Here is a 16153-nt window from a genome sequence, read left to right on the forward strand (position 1 = left end):
TTTACTTGTCTCTAAGTCTTGTCTAACTAGAAGACACTTTTTTGGGGGTTTTATACACGTCGGGACCGTATCTTATCTTTCATATCTTCCTCCCTGCCTGTTAGCGTTGGGCACGTATTAGGTATTAAATAAGTAGTCGGCAAATGGGATGTTTGGAGGACATTCTGCATATTTATGAATTAACTGGAGGAATGTTTTGGCTAAAAAACTCATTTCTATTGCGGGAGTTCAGTTCCCTGTAATTTCCATCCCAGGTTACACGAGTAATTCCTTTGTAGCTGTGTAGTCCCAGATGGGACCGGCACGCACACCACACTGCAACCCAAGCGGGCCCCCACTTTGTTCCTCTCTGTTCACTCTTAGCCTCGTATCTTTAAAAAAAAAAAAAGTTATGGGGATTCCTCGCTGCTGTTGAGGCCCGGCGGTGATGGGAAGAGCCTTAGGCTTGTATGAGTTTCCCCTGTGCCCCAGTGGCACCTGCCCGCATCTCCTATAGACAAGCAAGTTACCACTTTAAATGGTGGTCCTTGAGAACAGCTCTGCCTCCCCAGGCCCACGGTCACGGGCGTGTGGAGAAAGTCCTGCCCTGCATGGCCAACTGGGGAGCATATTTTACATGCCTTCTCAGCTGTTCACTTTCCGTTCCGGCCCAGAGGTTTCAGGGAAATACGGTGCTGGTTTGTTACAAAATTAACTGTCCTCATTCTTGTTATTGCCTACTTTTGGCTTGAATAAAATAGTACATTCTTATATTTAAATTAATGAAGTACACATTTCAAAAGAACCCGAAGCTGCCATATGGGGTCACACCAGGAATAAAGCGCCTCATGTAGTGCTTCTAGAGGGAACCCTGAGGACGGACAGGTACCGAGGTGGAGGGAAAGGTTGAATTTTACCCCAAAGGCTCCTCACTTCTTTCCTTAACCTTTTTGTCACATATCCAGCTCTTTGTTTAGGTGCTTGGGAAAGTATCTGTGTTCCTTTCTCTGGAAGATTGGCACTATCACCAGTGAATACGTGGGACATCTGTGTGGAGGAAAGTCTGAGTAAACTCTTTGAATGGTATAAAGAGGAAAGGGAGGGATGCCTGGCTGGCTCACTCGCTGGAGCGTGCGACTCTTGATCTTGGGGTCGTGAGTTCGAGCCCCACGTTGGGCATAGAGATTACTTACAAAAACCTTTTAAAAATTAAAAAAAAAATAAAAATAAAAAGATGACTCCAGGCAGAGGGGATTGTGCCTTCAGTATCACGGAATCTGGTGGCTATCTGTGTGGATCAGAAAGGCCGTGTAGTCGGACGCAGCATGGCCAGAACAGTTAATCATCCCATGGAGTGGCAGAGGAGTATTTATCTTGTGAGCAGCTGAGCCCTGCTGGAAACATATTGTCTTGGGTTTGTCTCTCCTCATCTAAAGCAATTCATTACTCACCTACAAACGCTGTCACAGATCCCCACAGCTATGATGATCGGCCTCCTCCATACTCCTGACATAAATAAAAAGGAAAAGTGTTTTCAGTACTCTATCTTCAAGATTTAAAAAAAAAAAAGGAGAGACAGATAATGGAGTTGATTTTCTATTTTACAATGTAAGAAATGTCACGATTCAACAGTTTTTTTTTTTTAATGTTTATTTATTCTTGAGAGAGAGTGAGCAGGGAAAGGGCAGAGAGAGAGGGAGACACAGAATCTGAAGCAGGGAAAAGCAGAGAGAGAGGGAGACACAGAATCCGAAGCAGGTTCCAAGCCTGACGTGGGGCTCGAACTCACAAGCTGCGAGATCATGACCTGAGTTGAAGTCGGATGCTTCACCAACTGAGCCACCCAGGCGCCCCACGATTCAACAGTTTTAAAGGAAGTTTCCTGAGGTTTAAATTGTAACCGAATAAATTTATTACCACAGAATACTTGAGCATTTTTGGCTTTGTCTCTGTTTGAGAAATACCTCAAATGGTGTAGAGATGAGATATATATTTATTCCCATACAATCATAAATGGTTTCTCTCTCTCTCCCTTGTTCCTCAGTATTGGATCAGTCTCATAAATAAATGAACATGTGCTAGTGTTTCCCATTTAACGTAATACCTTTGCCTCCCTGCTTCCCTCCCATGTTGCCCGCATTACTCTCCTTTCTTGGTAGAATTCCTTGAAAATGGAGGGTCTGCTCTATCCCTTCCTACTCCCTCCTTACCCTCTGTTTGACTTCCCCAGCCTGGCTGGGCAGTCGGACTGTGCCCGCTTCTTGGAACCCTTTCTTGTCTGAAGGTGCGGTTTCACCCCCTGCTCAGTACCTGCCTGCTTCTCTGCCCTGCCTCTCAGAATCAGAGATCTCTGCCATTGTAGCCATGTCCCATTGCAGTGTAAGGAACTGCCACTCACTCAGCAGCTTAAAACAAGACAATTGTATCATTTGGGAGTTTCTCTGGAGCCCGAGTCCAGGCACAGGTGTACTGGGTTCTCTGCTTAGGTGGGCATCCAGGTGTGGCCAAGGCTATGGTCCCATCTGGGGCTCAGGGTCCTCTTCCAAGCTTGTTTAGGTGAAAGTAGGTTTATTGCTGTCATGGGGTTGAGGCCCCCCCCCTTTTTTTTTTTTTGCTGATTTTTTGGCCAAGGGTAGCTCTCAGCATCTATGCCATGTGGTTGGAACATGGCAAAGCCATGAGTCTGTGTGCTAGGACCGGGTCTCATAAAAGGTAACTTCATCAAAGGAACGGCTGTCCTGCCCACATTCACTGACCCCATATGACCCCATGGGAGGGGATTATGTAGGCACACATGCACTAAGGGGCAGGGATCTTGGGAGCTGTCTTCAGATTCTGCCATCACAGCAGTTTTTTCCCATCTGTGCCAACAGAGAAACACCCCACTGTCACGTCATCTAGTTTCATGGTTCTCAGTACCACTTAACGTATTCTGACGCCTAGATCTAGACTCCTTTCCACCTGCCTACATTTTATCTCTATGTGAGTGCCTCGGGGGCATCTGAGACGTAGAATCACCAAAACTAAACAATGGATTCCTTTGTGCCAGGAGTATTTTTCATTGGATATACTAGGAACTTGCTTAGGTTTCTTAAACAGGTGCGAGAAGATTCTCACGTTGCAACAAAACTAAAAGCAGACGCTCCAAGTTGATGTTGCAATTCCGCAGTATCCGTATTCCAAGTTCCTTCTGGTCTTTCTGCTTTACCGTCTTTATTTTAGCACGCGCCTTTCACTCTTCTGGTTACAGTACAGCGGCTGTCGCTCCAGGAGTGCTTCGCGTTTCTGTCAGGAAAAAGAGCCCCATTATAGTGCTGCCTGGTTATGGAATCTCTCATGACCTCCTTAAAGTGAATTTATATTAAGTCATGCCCTTGCTCAAGACATTCACTAAGCTTCCCATTTAAAATGATATGGGCGCGCCTGGGTGACTCAGTCAGTTTTGGCTCAGGTCATGATCTCACAGTTCGATGATGGGTTCGAGCCCCGTGACAGGCTCTGTGCTGACAGCTCGGAACCTGGAGCCTGCTTTGGATGCTGTGTCTTCCTCTCTCTCTGCCCCTCCCCCCCCTCTCTCTCTCAAAAACGAATAAACATTAAAAAAAAAATTTTTTTAAAAAGGAGCAATGTGTGAGGAGAAAAACTTGTTTATCTGAGTTTTTGAACCTTTGAAAGACAATTGTGATTTCCTAGGCTGCTGTCTAGGCATTTTACAGTATGATAACCCTGCTCACACCCAGAGTCCGGACATTTAGGTAAGGACCTGAGTTCAGGATTCCCTCCATACATTCCCACTTGGCTTTCCTGGCACCTTTTAAAATAACCATTTGGAGTCAAGCCCTAGGAAATTTGGTGACCTCAGTCCTGACCAGCTGAAAGTGATCAGTGATAGGTGCTTGTCACCCTGCTGTCTTGTCTCCTGCTTGTTCCTGACCTGCCACCCCTCCCCCGCTTCTGGGGTCTCTGACAAGTCTTCTGACTCTCTTTCCTCTCCGCGGGTGTAGTGAAACCTTGCCTTCATTCACAGCAAGCCCATAGGGTCCATTTCCCCAAAGTGGGAGCTCAGGTGTTCAGGACGTATGCCCCTTACTCAGCAGGTCGTAATCTGCACATTCTTTTCTTTTTTTATTGTTTATTTACTCATTTATATCTTAGCGAGCAAGAGAAAACAAAAGAGCAAGGGCGAGAGTGTGTATGAGAATTGGAAAGGAGCAGAGAGAGAGAGGGAGCCGGAGAATCCCAAGCAGCCTCCGCGCTGTCAGCTCAGAGCCCAATGCAAGGCTCACTCTCACAGAGTGTGAAATCATGACCTGAGTCAAAATCAAGAGTCAGACGCCTAACCAAGTGAGCCACCCAGGTGCCCCTTTAATCTGTATATTCTTACTTCCAACACCAGGTCTGGCTTCCCGCTACACAGTCTCAGCAGGGTTTCCAAATTTTTAATTAGAACATTAAACTTCATTCCATTTGAGTCCGTGTGTTGGTTTCGTATTGCTGCTCTAACATGTTAGCACCAACTGAGGGCTTAAGACAACAGATATTTATTTTCTTATTCTTCTTATGGTCAGAAGTCCACAATGAGTTTCCTGGGCTAAAATCAAGGCATCCCCAGGCTGGAGGGGCACGTCCATTCCCTTTCCTTCTAGCTTCTCGAGGTCCCCTGGGCTCTCCACCCTCCCTCTGTCAATGAAGCCAGCCACGTGGGATCCTCCAGGCTCTCTCTGAATCGGAGCCTCCTGCTTCCTTCTCATCGGGCATCTTATTATTTCAGTGAGCCCACCTGGATAGTCAAGGAGAATTGTTCCATTTTAAGACCCCTGTGCAAAGTACCTGGCCATGTAAGGTGACCTTCACAGGTTAGGATGTTGATGTCATAGGATGAGTCTCCCACAGGCAGCACTAACTCAGGTTCCAGTAGAATTTTTCTTTATATATGTTGTCCCTTAAAACTGCTGCCCAGAAAGGCTTAGCTGAGAACCGTGATTTTTCATGAACAGAATTTGGACCTAAATCTTAGGAGCATTGGAAGGATCGGTCTCTCTGTTTTAAAAAACTTAAGTTCATTCTATTGTGGACCTTTTGAGAAACTCTCCAAGTAGTTTGGTCTAGTTTACGTGTCATTTCCAGCGAGATAGTTAGAAACATTGCATTTTATTTTGCTTTTTTATGTGAAATAATATGTAGAAAGACTTTACTTCTTCTGAGCAAAAGTTCATTATATTAATTGATTTTGAAAATTATAGGGGTGCCTGGGTGGCTCAGACGGTTGGGTGTCCGACTTGAGCACAGGTCACCATCTCGCGTTGTGAGTTCAAGCCGCACGTCGGGTTCTGTGCTGACAGCTGAGACCCTGAAGCCTGCTTCAGGTTCTGTCTCCCCCTCTCTCTGCCATTCCCCTGCTTGTGCTCTCTGTTTCTCAAAAATGAATAAACGTTAAAAAATAAATTTAAAAAGATTATAAATGTCTTTACCTCCATTATAATGCATTTACTGAGCTTTAAATTTTTTGGAAAAAAGTAATCCAGTCTGAAATACTCAGTGATATACAAGCATAGCAAAATCTACCAAAACCATAAAATGCTTATCCCAAAACCTAAACACTTAGGAAAGCCAAGTAAAGAATTTGTTACCGAAATTTCACTGTAATTATACTTTCTTGTATCTTTTTTATTGGAGATAGTTGTGGCTCATTTTCTTTTACTGCCTGTCCCCCTCAAATAATGTCTTTATAATTGAGACATTTTTCTGTTTTTTTGTTTGTTTCTATCTTTATAGCTTAAGAAATGTATAAAAACTCCAGAAATCCCTTCTAAACATGTTAGGAACTGGGTCCCAAAAGTCTTGGAGCAACGACGACAAGGTTTGGAAACATATTTACAGGTAAGATGTGTTTAGATCCTCAGTCAGTAAAATGCAGTTTAAATAAATTTATGTCTCGATATTTTTTTTGTCAGAACTTCTGGGTGAGATGCAAAATATATCAACAGTCAAACATTCTAGATTAAAATAAAGAAAGTTTAAAATTAAAAATATGTTGTCAGTTGGTCCTTTTAGCTTTAATGAAGTTGTATTTGTAATTGGTTCTCTGGATCGAGGAGGTGAAAATTTAGTATAAAGGTAAAAACTGATGTAAAGCAAATCTGTCCATGTTTTAATTCAGCTCTGTGAATTACTTTTTGCTTTTTGTTTTCTTTCCAAGATTTATTGCTTTCTCATGGCATTCCTAGCCTTAGTTTTGGGTTTTGAAGACATAGAAAAACTGAATTTTTGTTGGGCCTGGCCAGTCCATATATGGAATCAAGTTGAGAACAAGTGCATAAAAATTAATTGCCTCTGATGAAGTGTCGGCTTCTTTGAAAATTAGAATGTGTGCCTGTGAAAGAATGCGATAGGAGGCTCTTTTCTGCAGCTGAGAGGAGCAAGTGGAACTATTGAGGGAAGAAAGAACAACGCTTGTCCTAAGTGACAGGAAAAGCAAAAGAAAAGATAGAGCAGTGTCAACTTCTCTCTGTTTTTAAATATAAAAGGCTAAAGGCCTCAGATGAATATTTCATGTAGTCATTAATCCGAAGAGAACCACACAGGGCAGGTGCAGGGATGGCACAGGTCGGGTGTTCAGCCAGGACACTGAACAATTGACAGGCAGATGCCTGGGAATGACCCAGGTGAGCATAGCTGGGAAGATAAGGAAGAGCAGAGCTGGACCTCACCTGAGGGTTATGGATTCGCCATGATGAGCTATCCATCTGAGACATGTTACATCACAGAAACAGCGGCTGTTACTCTCCTTTTTATGAATAATACCTTGTAACCCCTGTAAGCTTTAATCTTAGGGTGGGTTCTGTGCAGGCAGGTAGCTGGAGGCTCTGGGAAGCCAGGACCCAGTTTCCACGACAGAGTTTTTCTGGGTGGTTGTGCCTGAGTCGCTCTTGGTTACAAGGGGAGGATACGCTGTCACTGCACGCTTCAGATGACTCTCTCCCACTAGAGAGATGCCAAGAGCCTCTTGGTGGCCTTGCATAGTTTTCTTGGTCTTGATGGTGTTCTCCAAGGAGATTTGACATGCTGGAGACCTTGCGATCATCTGAGGAGGGCTGTCTTGACTGTTTTTGTTCTCTTCCTTTGGGCATGGCGGTTTTCACTGCCTCTCCCTGAAAGTGGGAGATTAAAGGAAAGGGGGACCACAAAGGACAGGAACATGTGTGGCTGTGTTCCCTGGGACTCTGTACATGGAGCTGTGAGCGTTCCCAAGCTTCTGGCAGCATTGCAGAGCAAAACCAAAGCAAAAAACCAAAACACGAGACTTTAGACATTGTGTATGCAAAGGGTAGAAAGTCATGTTCTCTGTAATTAAATGGAATAGGTAAACAGTGCATTCTTACTCATAAGCCAGATTTTCCACGGATATTGTATATCTTCAAGCTTTGGTTGTGAAGAACGCTTTCCTCTTTTTCCTCCCATTGTCTTTGACACATGACTTCCATTACTACTTAGTGTAAACATTTTAAGTTGTTTGTACTTTGAGTATAAATATGCAGATAAAATCATCTGGCACCGAGAGGAGTTTACAGTGACTCTCAAATTGGGCTTGGAATTTTCTATTCTCAGAAATGGGGCTTGAAAGATGTGGTTGAGGGACCAAAAGGGCTTGGTTCCTGTTGTGAGTTTAATATTCGTTTTCTTGTCACTTCAGTCTCCAAGGAGTTGCAGGGAGCTTTCTCTTCTCCCTTTTCTACCTGATTGTCTTTGTGGGCAGTGGGAGCTAGGTGGAACTTGGAAAGATGAGTGGGAATGCTTTATCTGTCCCAAGTGAAATGAAAACCCTGGGTTATGCATCATTTTGGGATAACTTGTGGTATGTAAGCCTCTTGAGGAATAAGACAGCCTCCATGATCTTAAGGTTCATGAGTTTGAGCCCCATGTCAGGCTTTGTGTTGACTGTGCAGAGCCTGCTTGGGATCCTCTCCCTCCCTCTCTGTCTGCCCCTCCCCGGCTTGTGCTCACTTGTTTGCTCTGTCTCTCTTTTTTTCAGAATAAATAAATAAACTTATTAAAAAAAGGAGTAGGCCAGTCTTTTCATGAACTGGCCCTTTTCTGGCCCATAAACCTGAGAGAGTATTATAGCCCAAGTCAGAGCATCTAAAGCTCACTGTGACCTTAGACGTTACCTAGTCCAACCTGCCTCCTGCTCTTCATTTACGTTCATGATTGTCTGTCTGGCCTCACTTTCCCACCCGTAGAACAGGCAGATTAGCCTTTGAGAGGGCCACAGAAAACACTTGTCCAGAGATCAACCAGTACATTCTGGACCATGGGTGAGTGCAACACCATTCCCTAAGGTGGCCCACACTGCTCTTTTATTTTAGAGATGGAGAAACTGAGGTGTAGTATGGTTACAAAACCTGCCTCACTTCCTGGAATTTATTAGTTAATAAGATGGCCTGAAATGTTAGTTTCTTAACTCTCAGGAGGCTCTTTTCAAGCTGCATTGTAGAGTTTCTAATTTTTCAGCCTTGACATAGTTTTACTTAAGGCTCTATTAATAATTGTAAAAGAAATGCCCTTATAATCATAAACTTTCGCAATTTATTTAACTACCTACCCCCATCTCCCTTGATAGATTGATAGATTGGGAATTTTTAAAATCTATAACTTGGTTATTTAGAATCCTACACGGGCAGCTGGGTGGCTCAGTCGGTTAAGCATCCAGCTTCCTCTCAGGTCATGATCTCGTGGTTTGTGAGTTTGAGCCCCGTGTCAAGAGCCTGGAACCTGCTTCAGATTCTGTGTCTCCCTCTCTCTCTGCCCCTCACTGTTCATGCTCTGTCTCTCCCTCTCTCTCTCTCAAAAATGAATAAATATTAAAAGAAGTAAAAAAGAAAAAAAGAATTCTTAGGATTCATTGTGTATTCCAACTGGAAAAGTTCCATAGCTTCTCTCTGGTTGTGAAATTGTTCCATAAAGTACAGGTACACCTACTCTGCAATGAAAGACAAGACACATAGAGGGCCTAACCAGGTCTAACGTCGCAGAGTCCCAGAAAGAAGGAAGAGGGGAAAATACAAAAGTAGGGGAGGAAATAATCAAAGGAAAAATAGTTGAACATTTTCCCCGGCTGGAGGCTGTGAGCCTTTACATAGACCAGGTGCCCCGAGGGCAGAACCCAGAGAACCATAGAAGTCCTCCAGGGCTCGGACACAGCTGGCAAAATTTCAGTATGTCAGAAATAAAGATCCATACTCTTCCAGAAAAGAAAAACAAACAGTGGGCAAGGTTGAGGTTCTGCCCTGGCCTCATTTTCTTATCTGTGACTGGTCGAATGGGCGGGTCCCTCTCCGTTCTTTAGTAGCAGTGTGAAATCGCAAGCTGGCCGGGCTTAGACAAAGACTTTTCATGCGTATTTCTCATGCGTCACTTGTTGCAGTAATGTGAGATTTATGTTTCTGAGAAAGGGACATGCATCTCATGTCATTTACTGAAGAACAACAGCAGTTTACGTTTTCATCTTATTCATAAGGAGGGAACAACAGTTAACTCTGCAGTGGGTGTTGGGAGCTAGAGATCCAAGTGACCCATAGAAATCAAGACTAAGGATAATCTCAGCCAGAAAGAAATGCCTTAAAGAAAAGTTCATTTAGAGAAAACAGTCCACAGCTGGTGTGGAGTTTGTCAAAAAGCACTTGCAGAATGCTATAGTCAGAGGACCCGATTACCTGACTAGCCTGCCCCTCATTTGTTTTTTGAACATGTACAATATAGTACAATGTTCCCTTGGGCCAGTAGTCTGGTGGACCAGAGTATTATATTTTTAACTCTTCCTCTAGTGCATGAAACATTTATTAAAATTGACATCGTGTGCTTGAAAACGCGTCTTCTCTAATTCTTGAATGCCCTGAGCTATATATAATCAAATGAAGCTGGTTAAGTGTGCTATTCAGTCAAACGTGGCTTTTTGATCTGCAAGAAAAAGGTGTGTTCAAATTTTCCACTTACGTTTCAAGGATTGCTCGCTCCTATGATTGAGCTTAGTTCAAACATCCATCCTTTCTCTCTTGGTCCCTTTTTTTTGTGAGCTTTTGCTTTTGTTGCCCACGTTTGGATTGGTGGCAGATTTCCCCTGCCCCCAACCCCCCTTTTTCTCTTTTCATTTTCCTTCCTCTGTTAGTTTGCATCTATTCTTGTCATAGTTACCTGTTCTCTTTAGTCTCCTCCTGAGCACAACAAGGATTTTAGGATGTTTCACATCTCATCACTCTAGACCACTCTAGATCTAGGATTCTGCGTTGACGGTCCCTGTTTTGTTTTTTTCCACTTGGAAAATACTGTACCACTTCCTTCTGGCTTCTATAGTTAATGATAAAATCCACTGTCATATTAGTGTTTTCCACTTGTATGTGAGATGAGGTTTTAAGATGTCTTTTTTCAAGATTTTATCTTTGTCGTTAGTTTTCAGAAGCTTCATTGTATGCCTTGGTGTGTATTGCTTTGGGTTTTTCCTGTTTGGAGTTTTGTTTCTCTCCTCCCTGCTTTCTCCTCTCCTTCTAGGACTGTGATCGTAGGGATACATGGGGTGTTTTGTGCTGTAGTCCCACGGAGACTTGGGTCTTCTTCTGGATTTTTTTTTTCAGACTTTTTTCTCTGCGTGGGTCAGATAAGATCATTTCTGTTGTTCTGTCTTTCCATTTGCTGACTTTTTCCTCTGTTCTTTCCATTCTGCTATTGAACCTGTCCACTGAGCTTTTTATTTTGATTATTGTATTTTTCAGGTTTAAAATTCCCACTGATTGTTCTTTATATAGCTTTTATTTCTTTGCTGACCCCCTATATGTCTTTGTTGAGTTTTTGTACTGTTTCTTTTGTTTCAAACGTGTTCATAATTACTCATTGAAATATTTTTTTTCTTTTTTTTTTATTATTTTTTAACGTTTATTCATTTTTGAGAGAGAGAGAGACAGAGCATGAATGACGGAAGGTCAGAGAGAGAGGGAGACACAGAATCTGAAACAGGCTCCAGGCTCTGAGCTGCCAGCACAGAGCCCGACGCAGGGCTCGAACTCACAGACCGCGAGATCGTGACCTGAGCCGAAGTCAGCCGCCCAACTGACTGAGCCACCCAGGCGCCCCTACTCATTGAAATATTTTTATCTTGGCTGCCTTACAAGTCATTATCCAACATCTTTGTCTTCTCAGTGTTGGCATCTATCAATTGTGTTTTTTATTCAGTTTGAGAGCTTCCTGGTTCTGATACGAGGAATGATTTTGGTTGATTCCTAGACATTTTTGTATTTTGTGACGAGACTCCGGATCTTATCTAAACCTCCATCTTGGCTGACCTTCTCGGATACCCCTCAGCCTGGGGGACAGGTGGGGGGACTTTATCTCATTGCTGCCAGATGCAGGTAGAAGACCAGATTTCCCACTTGGCCTTGGTTGACACCTGGGCTGGAAAGGGTATTCATTACTGCTAAGAGGAAAGGAGTCCCAGCTCTCCCTTGGTTGCCACTGACGCTTTGGGTGGGGCATGTTACTGTCTTGGGACAGTGAGAATCCTGGCTCTCTGCTTGGCCTTCTCTGACACCCCCCTGGCATTGAGTGCCCCGTTGAAGTCTCATGAGGTTGGAAGTCTAGGCTTCCTTCTAGGTTTTCCCTGGCTTGAGTGGAAGTGGAACAACTATTCTTTCTGTGGTCTTTGGGTTGAGTAGAGTGATCGGTGTCTAAAAGTTTTCTCTCTTACTAGGCTATCATTTTCACAGCCTTCTTACTAAAGGAAATGGGCTTTTATTGGGGCTTTATTTGTCTGCAAGTCTTGGTATTTCCTGGCTGCCAGCTTTTTCTGCTGTATGTCAAGATACGTGAGGCAAAACGAAATCCCAGGAAAGATAAAATGTACCTCTGTGGCATTCCTTAGGTGCTGGCAGGTTTCATTTCTTCCCTCAACCTTAGGTACAATGTCCAATAAAATGTTTTAGTTGCATTCAGCAGGAGAAAGGGAAAAAGTATAGCTGTTCCATCTTAACAGAACTGGAAGTCTGTCCTTTGAGTTTTTAGGTTTTAATATTATACTTTTTTGTTTTAGAAATTTTGTCTGATTTTTCCCCCCTAATCTGCCTGGATGTTTCTTTGGAGGTCTGTTTTTATCTTTTTCAAATATTTTAACTCTTGGTTTCCCAGGAAAAATGGTTATCACCATTTTTTGTAGTAATCACCGTTTTTGTAGTTTTTTTAATGAATAATTTACAGAAATTCAAATGAGAAAAGTGAAATACAACTTCACTAGAATTTTGATCGGAATTTCAGCATCACAAACTCAAAAGTTTTAGTCCTTATTTTCCTAGTTTTTAAATGGGCAGCATCTTTTGAACAGTATACCTCCTTGATCTTGAACTACTCTGCATGAACCTGAAACATAAATCATCTTGTAAGCCTTGTAAAAGCCTCCACATTTTAAGTGTATCTCTAGTAGGTTTTAGCTTACCATTGTTAATGGTTCTTTTTCTTAGACATGCATTTTCACAGTCCAAATCTTTGGAAACCTTGATGGTTAATAGATGTGTTGAAGAGACAGTGGCTTATATCATTGCTGCCTAATTGCAAAATATTTTCCTTTTTAGATTTAGAGACACAACTAGAATGACTAAATTAATAAACTTTTTTTAAACTTCTACTCTACTGTTTCCTTCCAGACACCTTTGTATATGCTTTTGTCAAGTAAAATAAAGCGTGTGTTAAATAAATCTTGGTACACAAACATCATAAAAAGTGAAAGAATAGTGTTCCACATTCGTTTAGCGAAATGAAATGGTCCATGTTCTGGATGTGAAGTAATGTATAGTAAAGTTCTTCCTATCGAATGAATATCTCCAAGAGAATACTGTATTTCCTTTTTTGTCATTGATCTCTAAGTGTGAGAAAATTCATCTGTGATAGCATCTGAAGTTTCATGATCTATGACTTTACCTATGCACCCAATTTTGGTATATATCATGGAAGCCAGTAGTCAGATGTGGCTAATAAACATTTGAAATGCGACTAGTCTGAATCAAGATGTTCTGTAAAATATACACAGATTTCAAAACCTTTGTACAAGAAAGAATGTAAAATATCTCAATAGCTTTTATAATGATTACACTTGAAGTAATATTTTGTATAGGGTCGAACAAAATATATTGTTCCTTTTTACTTTTTTCATGTGGCTACCAAATAATTTAAATGTGAAATTTACTTTTTAAGTTTATTTATTTATTTGGAGAGAGGGAGAGAGGGGGAAGGGCAAAGAGACAAGGAGAGAGAATCCCAAGCAGGCTCCACACCATCAACACAGAGCCAGATGTTGGGGCTTGAATTTATGAAATGCGGCATCATGACCTGAGCTGAAACCAAGAGTCAGAAGCTTAACCAACTGAGCCTCCCAGTGCCCCAAATTTTACATTTTTAATTATTATGCAGTATATCTGTGGCTTCCATTTTACTTCTGTTGGATCGTGGTGGTCTAGAGTATTCCTGTCTCTCTCTGTTGTCATTATCTGAGTCATCTAATAATCAGGAAACACTTTACTCCCTTGATTTTTTTTTCTTTATTCTTTTGGGTAGAAAATGAAAATTGCTAAATATTTAACTGTGTTCAATGAAAACTTTTTAAGTAACTTCAAAGATGATGTCTCCAAACCTTGAAAGATAATGAGTACTTTGGGCAACACAGTAAGAAAGCTAAAACGTATTGTAATGATTATTATTTATTTCATTGTCTTTCCAAATGATTCCATTGTTCTATAGATGTTCTTATTATTTTCATATTTTCTTAGCACAGTTGAGAATAACTGATGAGTAATGATGAAATGATACTGAGAATCACAAAGTAGCAAAGTGTTGCAAGGTATAGGAAAAATAAGATTACTAAAATTCAGTAATGTGTATTAGGAAAGAATCCAATTGATTCATATGGTAATCCTAAGAGTGAAGGAATTTGGTTCTCTTTTTTTAAAGATACACGAATTTTCTTTTTTTTTGGAAGACATGTAAGAAAGAATAAACGTCATAAAATACCAATTTTTATCAATAGAAACACTTAATTTTCTGTCTGTCTTTTTAAAAAGAAAAAAGTTTATTTCTTTATCTTGAGAGAGAGAGAGAGAGAGAGAGAGCACAAGCCAGTGAGGGGCAGAGAGAAGGGGATACAGAATCCCAAGCTGGCTTCATGCCATCATTGCAGAGCCCGATGCGGGGCTTAAACTCATGAACCCTGAGATCATGACCTGAGCAAAGATCGAGAGTCAGGCGCTCAATGGACTAAGCCACCCAGGCGCCCTTAATATTCTGCCTTTTAAATGTAATCTGTCATTCTTCTGATTCTTCTTTTCATCTTTGGTGTTCTGTTTTACCGTAGAACTTTGTTACTGTAGTTATTCTGTATCTAGGCATAGATTTTTTTTTTCCATCTATATTTTTGTGTATTGTGTGTGCGTTTGTGTGGGTGCGCACATGCTCTCTCAATCTGAATATAGGTACCTTTCAGTGTCTCTGGAAAATGCCCAGGTATCATATCTTTGATTGTTGCCTCTTCCGGCCCCCCCCCTTTTTTAATTTTTTTAATTCTCAGTCTGATAAAAGTGATGTCTTCATAGGTCTCATTTGTTTCTGCTAGTTTTTGCACATGGTACTTTGTTTCCTCTTAGTGTATTTATGTGTGGTTTTTGTTTGTTTCAATTTTTAGCTTGGGTAATGCCTTTCCTTGTACCTTCATCCTTGGTGATTTTTTTTCATGTCCAGGATTCAATTTACTTTTTACACAAGATAGAATTTTTGTTTGCTTTTGCTAATCACCTAGGAGCACTACCAACTGGGTGGGACTTCTTAGCTTGAAAGTTTTTTTGGACCACACAAAAGGCATTAGATTAGGTTCCAAACCTGTGAGTGGGTTTATTTCTCTCTTTCCCTTCCTCTGGGTATGTATCCTTCAGCAGCTTCATTTGGAGTTCGCCTCCTAGATCCCTGATGCCCATCTGTCTTGAGCAAAGCTTAGGCTTTATCTTCATTTCTTCTCTCCATGCAGCTTTCATAGTAGATGCTCAAAGTTCCAGGGTTCGACTTGCCTGTGGGAAAGGACCAGCTCTGGTGCTTGCTTATCTATCAGGATTTCAATTTACATTTGATGTAAGGATGCTCGTGATTCCTTACTTTTTTATTACCTCAGTGATGCATTTTTTAAAAATTTCTTATATATGTTTATATATGTGTGTGTAATTGTATGTAATAGGTATTTATATTTTAAAATAATATATATTTATATTTATAAATACAAGATATGTGAAATATATTTAAATGTAGGTATTGTGAGTGTATTTACATATATAACGTTTTTAGGATCCTCAGTATTCGTTTCCAAGAAAATATGGCTTAGTGAAATGTTCAAGTGCTAAATCACTCCTCATGGTTAGCCAGATACTACTACCAGGATTTACCATATGGACTTCTCTCTGCAGTTACATACATAATTTGCTACAATACATTCTTCAAACACAGAAAAGTTTGGAAAATAAGTTTAATTATTTTACTGATTATAAGATTCTGTTTGACAGTGTTTGCTTCCCAAATCAAAATGGATTTGATATCCTGTTCATTCAGGGGAGGGAATGTGATTATGCAGCAATCTCTGGGAGGGTCCACCTGCCACAGCAAGTGACTTGTCATGTTCCATACCAGAGCAGAAGCCTTTATAAAATTCCACCTGTCATATACATGTGCTGTAACATAGACCTTAAACATTCCCACAAGTTAGTTCCCAAAGAGGTTGCATCGTGACCTAAACATGGTTTTTTGGTTTTTGTTGTTGTTGTTGTTTTTAAATTACATAGCTAGTATGTAGGCTTAATGCCATGGGGTACATAGAATAAATTTTTTTTTATCCGCCTTTCACTCTTATTCAGACACCAACCTCCCCACCCCAGTGTACTTAAGGAGACACTTTCTTCCAAAGTAGGCTGGCTTCCTGATTCCACTGTGCATATTTTCCAGCCTTTCTTTATCTTTTTTTTTTTATGTTTATTTTTTATTGTTGAGAGAGATAGACACAACACAAGTGAGGGAAAGGCAGGAGAGAAGGAGACACAGAATCTGAAGCACGCTCCAGGCTCTGAGCTGTCAGCATAGAGCCCAACGTATGGCTCAAACCCATGAA

General features: G+C 41.3%; 1 protein-coding gene across 4 annotated transcripts in view; it reads left to right on the top strand.

The window, feature by feature from the left end:
- Positions 1 to 16153, top strand: part of SNX24 (sorting nexin 24) — a 180241-nt gene that overhangs the window by 98435 nt on the left and 65653 nt on the right. For all 4 annotated transcript variants that reach the window (XM_053220286.1, XM_053220288.1, XM_053220289.1 and 1 more), the window contains exon 3: positions 5755 to 5859. In XM_053220286.1, coding sequence (XP_053076261.1) covers positions 5755 to 5859 — 105 coding nt within the window. The remainder of the gene's footprint in view (positions 1 to 5754; positions 5860 to 16153) is intronic.

Source organism: Acinonyx jubatus, chromosome A1 (assembly GCF_027475565.1).
Source record: "Acinonyx jubatus isolate Ajub_Pintada_27869175 chromosome A1, VMU_Ajub_asm_v1.0, whole genome shotgun sequence".
NCBI lineage: Eukaryota > Metazoa > Chordata > Mammalia > Carnivora > Felidae > Acinonyx > Acinonyx jubatus.